A 13493-nucleotide genomic window follows, 5' to 3' on the forward strand; every position below is an offset into this window, starting at 1 on the left:
GTGATTTTCTGAATGAGCGTGTCTGAACGGTACTCTTTTGAAATCGGGCCCTTGTTTATGTCACAGGCCCTTGTTTGTGTCACAAAGGGGCTCATTTCCAATTGGGCCCCCTAGAGAAGGGGGCGGTACTTTTTGGGCGGCTATATTATATTGAGACTATATGAGGTGGAACCTAAGTGGTACTAAAACTGGCTTGAATGGATTGACTCTACATCGTTCTCTTCGTGGTACCATGCTAGTCTTCTCTGTATCGTTCCAATTTCAGCCCAAAGACAGCGCTCCGCAGCTCCCCCCGCAATACCAAAGGGCATTTTGGTATTGCGGGGGGGGGGGGGGGGGGGGGGGGGGCGGGGGGAGAGAGACAGTAGGATAGAGAGTAGTGGTGGAAAAGGTACTCAAACGTTTTGCTTAAAGGGGCACTCCACCACTTTTCAACCTATGTTCATATAATTGGTCCTCACTCAAAAATAGCTTTTTTTGTGGGCAGGTCAGAATTCCATCGTCTTGTGACATCATCGATTGCCAATCCAGTTTATAGAAACTGCAGGCTTTCTATTCCTGAAAAGTTGCAATTTTAAAGTGGAAGCCATTGTTCTCGCGATAATAAAAATCGAAATGTTTTTTTCAAAAATATTGATTAATTTTTTCTTTTGGAAAATGATGATGTCACAAGACGATGGATTCTGAACTTCCCACAGCTCTCCTAGGAGACTTGGACTGAGTAGAAAAGAATTGTGATATTTTATCATGAACATTAGTGAGGAACTATTATATGAAGACAGGTTGAAAAGTGGTGAACTACTCCTTTAAGTAAAAGTATCAATACTGAAATATAGAACAACTCTTGTTACAAGTAAAAGGCCGGAATTCGAAATGTCCTTGAGTAAAAGTATGAAAGTGTTGGCATCAAAATGTACTTAAAATACCAAAAGGTAAAGCACAACATGTTTGAAAATAGCAGATCTACAAGCTTGCAACGGCGCCGCGATGCCACACGTTGTGAGCTTGCAGATCAGCTATTTTCAAATAGCCTAGCCCTAGGTATAAAATAGGGCTAAAGTGGTTAATGTATGTTTTATAATACTATAACTTATTTCTGCAAAGTAACTAGTAACTAAAGTTTTCAAATAATTATAGTGGAGTAAAAGTACAATATTATGTGGATCCCAGATGTAGTGGAGTAAAACAGAAATTGGAAATACTCAAGTAAGGTGCAAATACCTCAATATTATAAAGTACTGTAAGTAATTGTACTTAGTTACTTTACACCACTGTCCACTGATAGAGAGACAGAAGAAGAGAGGGAGAAACAGAGGGAGAGAAAGAGATATATTATTGAATTTGTTAATATTCTTTCTTTATCTGAGTTCTGTTGAAAAAGTCTTGCCAAATCACTCCCCTAATATGATTTGCCTGGGGGGTTTACTTTCAAACCAGCAAACCTGTGTGAGCGTGGATGGATGGAGGAGGACATGAATGGTTTTGTCAAAAAAAAGTAGAAAAGACAGGTTTGCCCACCTCTGCCTTATACGGTTAACTCTATACAAACCACACTGGTAGCCTAAGCTATGTTAAGGTTCCAGTTACTAACCCCCCCCCCCCCCCCCCCCCTCCCAAAATGAAGCACTTAAAATGCCAAGAAAAACAGAAAAAGGTGTAAAAAAACATATATATTGTAATAACTGAGTGTGATTTTAGTGACGAACACAGCCTTATTCAGAAGCATAATGTGTGGATGACAGTATGGAATAGAATGAAGGGTCATTATGTTGTGTGATTGAGGAACATTTTAAAGTTAGGGTAAGTTTTTGTTGTGTAGAAAAAGTCAAAGCTCTTTAAGGACTTCCAACGTAAACAAGACATTAAAAGGACTTCAGGGGGTTCCACACTAGCCGCGGTCACCGCCTCCTAGCAATTCATTTTCAATGGGAGGCGGGCGGCTTTTTCAGCCGCGCAGCAAAGTTTTGGGGCGGCGAGGAGAGCGGGCGCGGTCCCGTGAAATCCCCGCGAGCGTGCTGGTTTGTGCATGCGTACGCGGGCGGTGAGAGATGGATTGTTTTCATCTTTGTGAAATACCGCGTGGCGTTTACTCACTGAGCGAGTGTGTTTGTGTCTCACCGCGGCGCGGCCACCGCTGATCCTAGCGGCAGCCCCGACGGCAACCGCCTGTAGTGTGTAGAGCACCTTATTTGGGATGCTCCTTTTAGGCAGGGTGTTTAACTGTACTTGTACTCTACTACATTTTTTATTGTTTTGACTATACTTGTACTGTTCTCCATTTTTGTCTAATAAAATATTCAATCAATTCAATCAATCAATTGTGCCACAGTATAGGAACCTTTGCTATAGGGTGTCTTGCTGTCTCTCCAGCTCTTTAATAAACTTAAAATACATTTTGCAGGCGGGTTGTCGATTTCAGCCAATCAGGAGAGAGTACCCATTTATCATGCTTCAATTTGATTGTGTTCTGGATCCAATGGTGTCTGTTGTCCCCAGGCACGTGCACACATAGGCATTAAAGGGGGCTCGAGCCCCTGCCCTTTTCTCTAAAAAGTGCCCTCTCCAGACCATGAATGCAGCATTTACTATGGTGAAAGAAATGCAAATGCTCTCGTTCCATGCCATACCCGAAGGCAGCATTCAAGACAATTGCGTTGTCCAAACTCTCTTGCACATGAATGCAGCATCTTATATTATAACAAATGTGTAGAAATACATGCTGGCTGCCACATCTCCAGTATTCACTTGATTATGGTTTGTTCAGTGAGGTATCAAGCACCGAAAATAGCCGACTATTTTCGATATTTTCACCAAAAGGCCCTTTTAGAAATTTCAGCCCCTGCCTCTCTAACATTCTCTGCACGTCCCTGGTTGTCCCCCCCAGTTTCACATGTTTATCCTATATGAGTTCTCTCTCCTGATTGGATAAGATTGTGCTCCCGAACCAATCAGAATGTAGAGACATGTAGGGATGGGATGATACGCAATATTATCGTTCATCATGATAAAAAACACTCGCAATCATGGAGATTTAATTTATTGTGATATCGTCCTCCATCATGCACTGGGATCAATTCACCTTTTATTTGCCGAGCTGCATATCCGGCACCACTTAAACCTTCTATAATTGGTAAAAGGTATATAACACATACTTGATACAGTCTTTTTTTTTCACTCTAACAAATCTTTTTGTCAAAAAATTGCCGATCTACAAGCTCACAACGCGTCGCAAAATTTTCCGGCCCAGGATAATGGATTTTGATTATCGCGATAATATCGTAAATCGCATTTTCTTTTCTCACAATAATCGTGATATGACATTTTCACCACCCCAAGAGACATTTAACACTTGTTTTAACAAAAGAATATCACTTACCCTACCTTTAATCCACCTGCCTAGTGGAGATATGTATGGACGTCTGTATGGAAATGGAAATAGGCTACGTTTTAAGACATCGAAAACAACATATACTATTCTGTTCTATCTGTGGTTGCAACTGAACCTTCTTTTTTTTCTTCTTCTTTTTTTTTCTTTGACACAAAAAAGGGACCAAAGAATGACTTTGTTGTGTCGTGTGATTAAACACAAGTGCCTGATGCCAACCAAGACATTTTTTTCGTAGAAGCTGCCATGTAAAAAAGAAAAAAAACAAAGAAAAAAGAATAATCAAAAAACAAGAAAAAAATAAATGTATTTTTTATTGTGTGGAAACATTTTCTATCCTGGTTGCTGTACAGTTCTCTATCCAGGGTCAGGGCATGTCTTGTTTTGAAATCATTAAAAAAAACATGTCAAAAATGTGAAGTTATGGTACAATGGTCTTTATTTCCCCTCCCAGACTTGTGCTGTGTTGAAACTGTGGCTGTCGGCTGGACTCGTTGTAAGCAAGTCAGTAGAGTAGGGATGGGATGATAAGCGATATTATCGTTTATCGTGATAAAAACCACACACGATAATCGTATCGCAGAGATTTAATTTATCGTGATATCGTCCTCCGTCATGCACTGGGATCAATTCACCTTTTATTTGCCGAGCTGCATATCCGGCACCACTTAAAACCCTCTATAATTGGTAAAAGGTACTTATAATATCCGTCTTTTTTTTCACTCTCTATCTAATGTCTTTGCCAAAAAATAGATGATCTACAAGCTCACAACGTGTCGTGTTGTGACGTGTTGTGAGCTGCAATTTTTTTGGCAAATGTTCCGCCCCAGGATACTGGATTTTGATTATTGCGATATCGTAAATCACGATTTCTTTTGTCACAATAATCGTGATATGAAATGTTCATATCGTCTCATCCCTACAGTAGATTTAGCAAGGCTAATTAGTGGAGGGAAAAAATGCACTTTCAGAAAACTTTGAGGAAAAGATAAGTTGGAATGTCCCAAAATGAAAATTTTCAGTAAACAGAAAAAAGTACCTGTGTCTAGTTATTATTTAGTTACACCTTATTGTTAATAGTTTTCATTGATTCAATAGTTAAATGCACAGATACCGCTTGAACACGTCACTTGCAAAATAGCTGATCGACAAAGTTGCAGCTCGTCTTGTTGCGATCACCTATAATTATTCACTGCTTTTGCACGAGGCTCTCGTACCTTCTCAGCTGGGTGGAAATGTCCAAATGTGTTACTTTTCAGCCAGGATTCAAATTCAAAAACAGCAAAAGTAGCAGATCTACAAGCTCAAATCGTGGCGTTTTTTGAACTTGCAGATCTGCTGCTTTTGATGCTTTTGTGTGACGCTTCAGTATGATCAAGTAGGGTGTTAATTTTATAATTTACGGATAGACAGATGAAGAATGATTTGTGAGAGTCAACCACATTAACCCACCCATCCATCTTCAACCGCTTATCCGGAATCGGGTCACGGGGGTAACAGAGTTCCCTATTCTGAGCAACCTCTTCCACTCCATCCGGTAGTATACCATTTCGGCCGCTTGTATCCCGCGACCTTATACTTTTGGTCATGACCCACACTTCATGACCATAGGTGAGAGTATAGGAACGAACCCATGTTGTCCATATTTCGGTGTTAATAGACGACACTTTCTAAACTTTGTCAAAATCCTCCAAGACTTTTCTAAATCCGATACGACGGATCGAAGACCACAATGTTGAGCTTGCAGGTCTGTTATATTTTCATTCGTTTATTTAGTTTTTTAAGTGGACAATATAAAACAGGGCTTAAGTGGTTAATCAGAGTGAGGGGATGTGATGGAGTCATTCGGTTTCTTAGCTTCTCTCTCTCTCTCTCTCTCTCTCTCGCTCTCTCTCTCTCTCTCTCTCTCTCTCTCTCTCTCATCTAAGCCAGACTCTCAGTGCGTACACGCACACACAGACACACAGACGGAGGTTTGTTCTGTGTCAGAGTGCTTAGCCGGGTAATGGAATCCCTCCCCTGTGTGCTTGGTGGTGGGGGGGAGGGGGGGGGGGGGTCTATACATTAGCCGCTGAATTTGGCAGCACTGTGCCGTGCAACGAGGGGCTTCCTCCTGCCTGACCCGTACCGGACCCTCCACACACACACACACACACACACACACACACACACACACACACACACACACACACACACACACACACACACATTTGTATCACCGTACTAGTGAGGACCTGCAAGCTAAAAGCTTGTGCAGAGAATTTGCTTTCCAAAGCTTTCATTGATTGATTGATTGAGTGATCGATTGCATAGGAAAAAGAACAGTTCACCGGTACAAGGTCAACTAAAAGGAAAAACACAGCAAGAAAGCATTTGGCTTGTTTCTTTTGGGGTCCTTTTTTAACACGTAAGATGGAATGACAGACAAATAAAACACAGTAGGCCTACCATGCAGAAAACATAATGAAAACAGTCATAAAAAATAAGAAAAAAAGGTATTAGAAAGGTCAGTTGATTGGTTATTCTAGGGGTCCTTGACACTAAACTAGACCAGGTCAACCTGGTTGTGCCAGACCCCCTGTCTGTCATCATCATTTATGACATCATGCCTTTTGTAGACATGTCATCATCATGTCATCATCATATATACCCTTTATATAGAAAACCCGGACAGACCGACATTTGCTTATGTAGGCCTACCCATTTCATGGGTCTGGCAAAAATTAGCACCACATATAAAGAAGCATGTTTTTTCAGAAAATCGTATTAGGATTTAGAAGACATTTGTAGGTATTTTTCAATGAGTCAAAGCAAGGGTTCTCAAACCTTTTTAGGCTGTGACCCCCAAAATAATCATATTTGAACTGGGGACCCCCACCCTGACAAGCACTTGGAATTGTAGGTATTATTTTAATGTGACTCAGTTCTAGAGATAAATATTGTGAAAGTAGCCGATCTACATGCTTCATGTGACCATGTAGATCGGCTATTTTCACAATGTTGAAAGTCCTTAAATTGTCACTTTATAAATGTGCAGATACCCTGTGTACACTTATACTGTGTGTTGGTTTGTTTACCGTTGAGTAAAAGATACATTAAGCTAATCATCTGGGGACCCACAGAATAATTTGGGGACCCTCACTTGGGGTCCCGACCCAAAGTTTGAGAACTACAGAGTTGAAGGAACGTTGGCTGTTGGAAACCGGCGTCAGCGTCTGGATGCGCGGTTCATCTGTATACGAGTTCATTTGGAGGCGTCTGATCTGTCGGAGAGATTAAGAAGGCAAGATAAAAATGTGACGACGAGGGGAATTAAAACTTGTCCTCACTGGAATACTCTGTTACATGCAGTCCGGAACTCAAACTGAAAAAAAGTATTGGAATCAAAATATATACTTAAAGTACCAAAAGTAGAATGTACTCGTTATGCAGAAAGTCCCATTTGAAGGTTTCAAATGTATAAAAAATCTTTTGAAAATAGCAGATCTACAAGCTCACAATGTGTCTCATGCGTTGTGATCTTGTAGAATATATTTTCAAATGGCTGAAATGTATATAGGGCATGAATTTCTTCATTCAGTATTTAGATATTTGATATAAATTATCCCCATTTTCCCCATTTTGCCCCCTTCCAGGACCTTCCAGGACCCATTATAACTTCAAACTCCATTTTAACCATGATAGATTCAATGAAAACAACTGTCCTTTTTTTCTGGTGACTCCTGACACCCTCAGAATACGTGAGCAGGCCATGTTTTTTCAATAACCCTTTTCATTTATTTTTTATCTTTTATTGTATTTAATAATTTTCATTTTTCCAAAAAATGTTTAGAAATCAATGAAAAATTATATAGAAAAAACACGGCCTGCTCATGTATTCGGAGGGTGTCAGGAGTCACCAGAAAAAAGGACAGGTGTTTTAATTGAATCTATCATGGTTAAAATGGATTTTGAAGTTGTAATGGGTTTGTATAGGAAGGTCCTGGAAGGGGGCAAAATGGGGAAAATGAATATCAAATATCTAAATACTGAATGAAGAAATTCAAAAACTGTCCTGGGTGTTCCCAAAAGCCTGATTAGAAGATAAAATGACAAAAAGTTTGTTTTTAAAGTGGAATATCCCTTTAATGTTTTGCTTTGCTATATCACATTAAACACTGAAAGAGCTAGGCGTTTTTACTGATTTAGCTGAAATCCATGTAAAAAAAACGACTTCATTTAATACTGGGCAATATTGCTCATGCTTATAGGAAGGGGGGGAGGGTTCGGAATGGGGCTTCGGAAGGGGGGTGTTAGAAGTGGGGGTGACTGTGTGTCTGTGTTTTGGCATAATACTGTGTATTTCTGTGCTTCCGGGTCAAAATGACCCGAACAGCACTTAAGGTTCAAAAAATATGAGGGGGGTGTAGCATGGGTGTAGTGCAAAAATATTTTTTTTACATGTTCATCTCAGAAGAATCTTTAAGGCCAGTGAGTTTCAGGTGGAAACATTTTTAACTTCTACCTTTTTTTTCGAAATGAAAATGTAAAACGGGTCAAAATGACCCGAACAGCACTTAAGGGTTAAGTAAAATGTGCTACAGTGCTGTCCCACACAAACAAAAATACATCACACAAATTCACTGGGGGGGGAAAAAAACACAAAACATCCCCCAAAACACCCCGAAGGAGATTTCCACTGGAATAAACAACATGCACAGTGGAATCCTTGTGTGTTTAGTTAAACGGACTGAGGATTTAAGTGTGTGTACACATTGAAGGAATGAATAGTTTTGTCTCGCGCGTTATGTGAAGTGTAGGCCTACTTTATATCAGTGGTCATTTTGACATTCAATTTTGATTTAGTTTTAGTCATAGTATTTTGAATACAATTCCATTTAGTTTAAATCATCGAGATTTCAGACCACGTGATCTGCAATTGTTTTAGTCGACTAAAGGTTATTGTGGTATGCCTTGATATTGTCATAATGCCTAATTTGTGTGCCCGAAAATAGCCGATCTACAAGCTCACGGTTATCACCTGCATTTAATGACTTGTCTATAGTTTGTAGTTGTAGACAAAATTGTCAGTATATTTAGTTTTTATAGCCGACATTCAGTGCATTAATCAGCATAGTCAACAACATTAACACTGCTATTATTCTAGGGAAATGTGGAATAGTATTTAGTGCAACATGGCGAGACCTGTCATCCCCATGTCTTACACTGTTAGTTTAACCTCCCGACAGCTCGGCCATAAACACGCGTTGTCATTTGCAGGGATGAGGTCATTTCAGGAGTGATTTGTGACAGGAGGGGTGCTGGCAAAAAGACGAGAAGATGTAATAAGATGGCAGCGAGACCGGCCTCACAGCGGCCTGGAAACGGTGGCACTGACGGAAGGACAAGAGGCACAGCTGCAGGTGGCAGAATCGAGGATGCTACGATTCAAATTAGGGGTGACAAAGGGATGACAGGAACAGACATTACTAGATTGGAGCAGTGGTTCTCAACCTTTTCAGGCTAAAATAATCATATTTGACTGTCTGGGGACCTCCCACCCTGACGAGCAATACTTGGAGTTGGAAGCCATTACATTTTGTTAAACACGGCTCTATTGTGAAAATACGTTATCAAGATATAAATTATCAAGTGTTGTCAGTGGCGTAATGCATATCAAACTGGGGATCCTTGAAATTCAAAAGGTTGAGAATCAGAGAAATACATGACGTGGACATAATGTCAATTTAAGTTCAATAGGAGTTTTACTTGACCTGTAGATGAACTGATTGCACTCACATCGGACAGGTTCAACGAACGGCTCCATTTCAAGTTGCCAAAGATTTTCACTTTTATTCGATGCCGCATATGGGCTGGATGTTTAAACACTTAAAGCCCTGTGTTATACTTGGCCGTACAATGGTGCCTTGCCACGGAAATAGCTATTTCTGAACAGCTGTGATATTGACTCTCTTAGTGTATTCAGTTCTTGAAAACGTATAATGACATAACATAGGGGCAATACGTTTTGAGAGTGGTTTAACTGTTAGACCACTCTTAACTTATTGAGAGTGGTCCTTGAGGGGGTTCAAGGTGGTCCCCAACTAAATGGAGAATTGGTAACCAAATGGGCCATTTCATTTTACGCTCTCAAGAGTTAAATTATTGTTAAACTTCAGCATTACTTACCAAAAGTCTAATTACAGAAGAATAATTGTTATTTTATTGACCTGTTAGTTATCTCTCCTATGGTACCAAATCAATACAGCATGGACTTGTAGACAGAATCGTGCCTTTTAAAGGGTGGCTCAGGGGTAGATAAACTGTCATTAGAACACGGAGGGTTCCTGAAGGGTTCCCAGTTCGATCCCAGGCTCCCCCAGAGTTAGTGTCGAAGAGTCCTTGAACAAGACTCTGAACCCCTAGTTTCTCCTGACGAGCAGGTTGGTGCCTTGCATGGTTTCCTCCACCATCAATGGGTGAATGTAATGCACAATCTCTGTAAAGCGCCTTGGATAAAGGTGCTATGTAAATGCACCATTTATCCAAGGACAACAAAATATTCGACGTTTTGGGTCTGAGAGACCTTATCAAATGGCGGTCCCTGGCTCAAATGCCCAATAAATAATTGTCCTTGAAATGAAAAAGATTGAAAACCGATGTCCAACATACTGTGGAAGGGGCTTTTACTCCTTATCCTCTCCGGAGTATGAGGTAGTTGTTGGTTTGATTCCCATGGAATTCAGAAACCACCTCCTCAAGAGACTTGGCTTGGATCTGAACCCGTTATATTTGGCGTTAGGGAACCCTTTGCGACCACATGTCCTCGCTAACACCGACCCCAGGCAGGACATTAGGACGGCCCTGTCATGCTGGAGAGTGTCCAGCATCATTTCATTGTTCATCTTTCATTCACGTCTGTAGTTCATGCATCTCAAACAGTCCTACTGACAGACTTCAAACTTGGCAAGCCCTGGCGTTGAGCACGCCGGCTAGGTTCTTCATATTTGTGCATACGGTACCTGACATGGAACTCCATATATGGGACAGACACATGTAGACAGACACAGAACTCCCCCCCCATAATGGGCATAAAAGAGGAAACAGACGGTACAACAGGTATTGCATAATGGGTGGCGGCATGCATTTCCAACCTTTGTCGTTCCCGAGTAGGCTGGTCTAGTATAACGACAAAGTTAGGAGGTACATATAATTGTCTCTTAGAAAAAAGGTCAGAGTTTTGAGTGGTGCAAACCGCTCCTATAAGTGGCTGTGCGTGTCCGTAGCCTTTTTCCTCAGCGTTTTGCCATAGTAAAATGTGTGTGCGTAGCATCATGTTTGTCTAGTGATGTCATATGTTGTATGTCTGTAGCCTTTTTCCCCAGCATTTTGCCATTGCAAAATGTGTGTGTGTCCGTAGCTGTGCGTATGTCTGTAGCCTTTTTCCTCAGCGTTTTGCCATAGCAAAACGTGTGTGTGTAGCATAGCCTGTACATCCTAGACTTAAATCCTAGTCTGAAGATGTTATGCAAGCACGACCACCGCTCACTTCACACTGGGTGTGAGTTTTTATATCGGCATAGCGTATAAACCTGGAGTGGTTGGCTGGTTCAGATGAAGGAGTTCAGAGGTGGAATAGGCTAACGTCGATACCGGGGGAATTAGCAGGGAACTGCTGATACTGGATTGAAATCTATGTGTCTATGCATTCTTCTCTTGTTTTCCCGGGAACCAAGCTCCATTGAACTATCTCTATGGAACGGTCCAATTCCTCTTTCTCAGATCTTTGGAGACCCTGTGTTTCAAAGCGATCGGTATGTGGATCGCTGCAAAGAACAACATTCTAAGATTTTTCAAAGGTTAGTGAAAAAGACAAGACGAGCAGCTAACATTAAAGGGCCACTTCACCTCTGGGACAACCCTATCTTATTGTATTGTTGTTTGGGACACGATCAACACAATCCTGAGTTATTTTTTGTGTTCAATCTGTTTTTTGAGATATTTTAGTATTTCAGCAGTGATGTGTTTTGCATCATCACTGATGATGCTAAAATACTAAAATATCTAAAAACACAGATTGAACACAAAAAATAACTCAGGATTGTGTTGATCGGGTCCCAAACAACAATAAAATAAGATAGGGTTGTCCCAGAGGTGAAGTGGCCCTTTAACAAATGACCATATGACTACAGTATGGAAATGTTCCTGTACAGTCAAAACATTTCCCTGAACAAGGTCAGATCCGATATGCCCACAGTAATGATGTAAATTTATGTAGGCTTACCATTGGCACAACATTGCCAGCCTTCAAAAACAACCTGCATCTGCATTGACTTGCCCCCATCTAAAAAAAAAGGAACCAAGGAAAAAAAAGGTAAAAAAAATAATTATTCATTATTACCAATGAATGTTCGAAGCCTGGCATTCGAGCCAGCGCTTAAAAAAAGTCTGACTTGGCCTCCAAGTATCTTTTGTGCCTGTTTCAGCTGTGCAAAGAACTGGGGCAATGCAGGACCGGTTCTCGCGTGCAAAGACAAAATGGCAAATCACTCAACCTAGAGTCCGGGGGATGAGTGATGGATGGGTTCCGAATGGATCCATGACGGTTTTTCATTTTACGGTGCAAATTGATGTCCCAGAGATGGAAAAAAAGAATCGTGGCCTAATCCCTATCAAACGGAGGAGGGGGAGTAGAGAACACGGCAAATACACCTAATCAATCAGATCAATCACCCAATCGATCAGTCGATTGTCATCTTTATTGAACACGAGCAGGGAGGTGCAGAGAATGTTTGAGAAGCAGGTGATGAAATCTCTAAAAAGGCTTTTTGATGAAAATATCGAAAATAGCCAACCTCCAAGCTCACAACGGGTCGTCTATTTTCGGAGCTTGATACCATACTGAACTAAGCATGATCAAGTCAATACTGGAGATGTGGTGTAACGGCATGGATTTCTACACAGAGAGGGCAATTCTTTCAACATAAGATGCTGCATGCAAGTTCAGGAGAGTTTGGACAAGTCAATTCCCTTAAAAGCTGCCTTCAGGTATGGCTTGGAAAGGAGGCATTTGCATTTCTTTCACCATAGTAAAAACTGCATTCATGGTCTGGAGAGAGGGCACTTTTTACAGATGGATAAAAGGGCAGGGGCTCAAGCCCCCTTTGATATCTATGTGTGCACGTGCCTGAACACGGGCAACATACCACGATCAAAAGGACAGCCCCAGATAAGCCAGCACCCTGTTCTCCTTGCTGATGTACTGGGAGAGCCAGCGGAAGCCGTCCCCGTAGCCCTGCTGCTTGACGATGCTGCACATGAACACCTCCATGGGCCGGAGGCTGAGCTCCTCGGGCGGCACCTTGCCCTTGCCCGTGGTGTAGCCGTACAGGCCCAGCGCCTTCCGCAGCGTGTCCTCGCTCACCGCCTCCTGCCGGTCGATCTTGTTGCCCAGCACCAGGATGGGCACGGCGGCGGCCGCCTCGTCGGCGAGCACGGCGTCCAGCACCACCTTGGCCTCGGCGAGGCGCGCGTGGTCGGCGCAGTCCACCAGGTAGACGATGCCGTCCAGGTCCAGCAGGTGCTTGCGCCAGTTCTTCTGGCCCTCGGCGTGGCCGCCCAGGTCCACCGTGCGGAAGGTCATGCCGGCCATGCGCAGCTCCTCGTGGGTGGGGTGCTGCGTGGGCTGCGGCTGGATCAGCTTGCCGCACTTGAGCAGGTGCAGCAGCGTGGTCTTGCCGGCGTTGTCGAGGCCGAGGAACGCCAGCTTGCCGCTCTTCCTGTACAGCCCGAGCTCCTGCAGGAGGCTGTAGAGCCAATCTATTACTGCAGACATCTCTTTGTTCGTTTGTGTCTACCAACAAAGACTTTGGGGTTTTGTCGATGCCGGATAACGAAGACGAGTCATTTGGGTCGTGGCTTTGCCCGCTGGTATAAAGGCACAGCGTCTTATGAAGGACGTTGGGGCCGATGTCACCGCAACGTCACCGGCCATGCCCATAATATGGCGCCAGCCCTGGCTTGGAGAGTGTTGCCATGGTGATGAAAGGAGCTCATCCTACCTCGCCCCCCCCCCCCCAAATCTGGCTCAAACATAGGAAAAATAATGATAATTAGAAAAAGCAGGTTC

At 42.4% G+C, this 13493-nt stretch overlaps 1 protein-coding gene across 1 annotated transcript; it reads right to left on the bottom strand.

The window, feature by feature from the left end:
* Positions 1 to 12575: 12575 nt before the first annotated feature.
* Positions 12576 to 13199, bottom strand: LOC308292860 (small COPII coat GTPase SAR1A-like; the record flags this gene model as incomplete). The annotated part of the gene is made up of 1 exon (XM_080735284.1): positions 12576 to 13199. The coding sequence occupies one exon, from the start codon at positions 13197 to 13199 to the stop codon at positions 12576 to 12578; it is 624 nt and encodes a 207-aa protein (XP_080591410.1).
* Between the last annotated feature and the right edge of the window lie 294 nt (positions 13200 to 13493).

The sequence above is a fragment of the Nannobrachium achirus genome, assembly GCF_963921795.1.
Source record: "Nannobrachium achirus genome assembly, chromosome: 10".
Taxonomy (NCBI): domain Eukaryota; kingdom Metazoa; phylum Chordata; class Actinopteri; order Myctophiformes; family Myctophidae; genus Nannobrachium; species Nannobrachium achirus.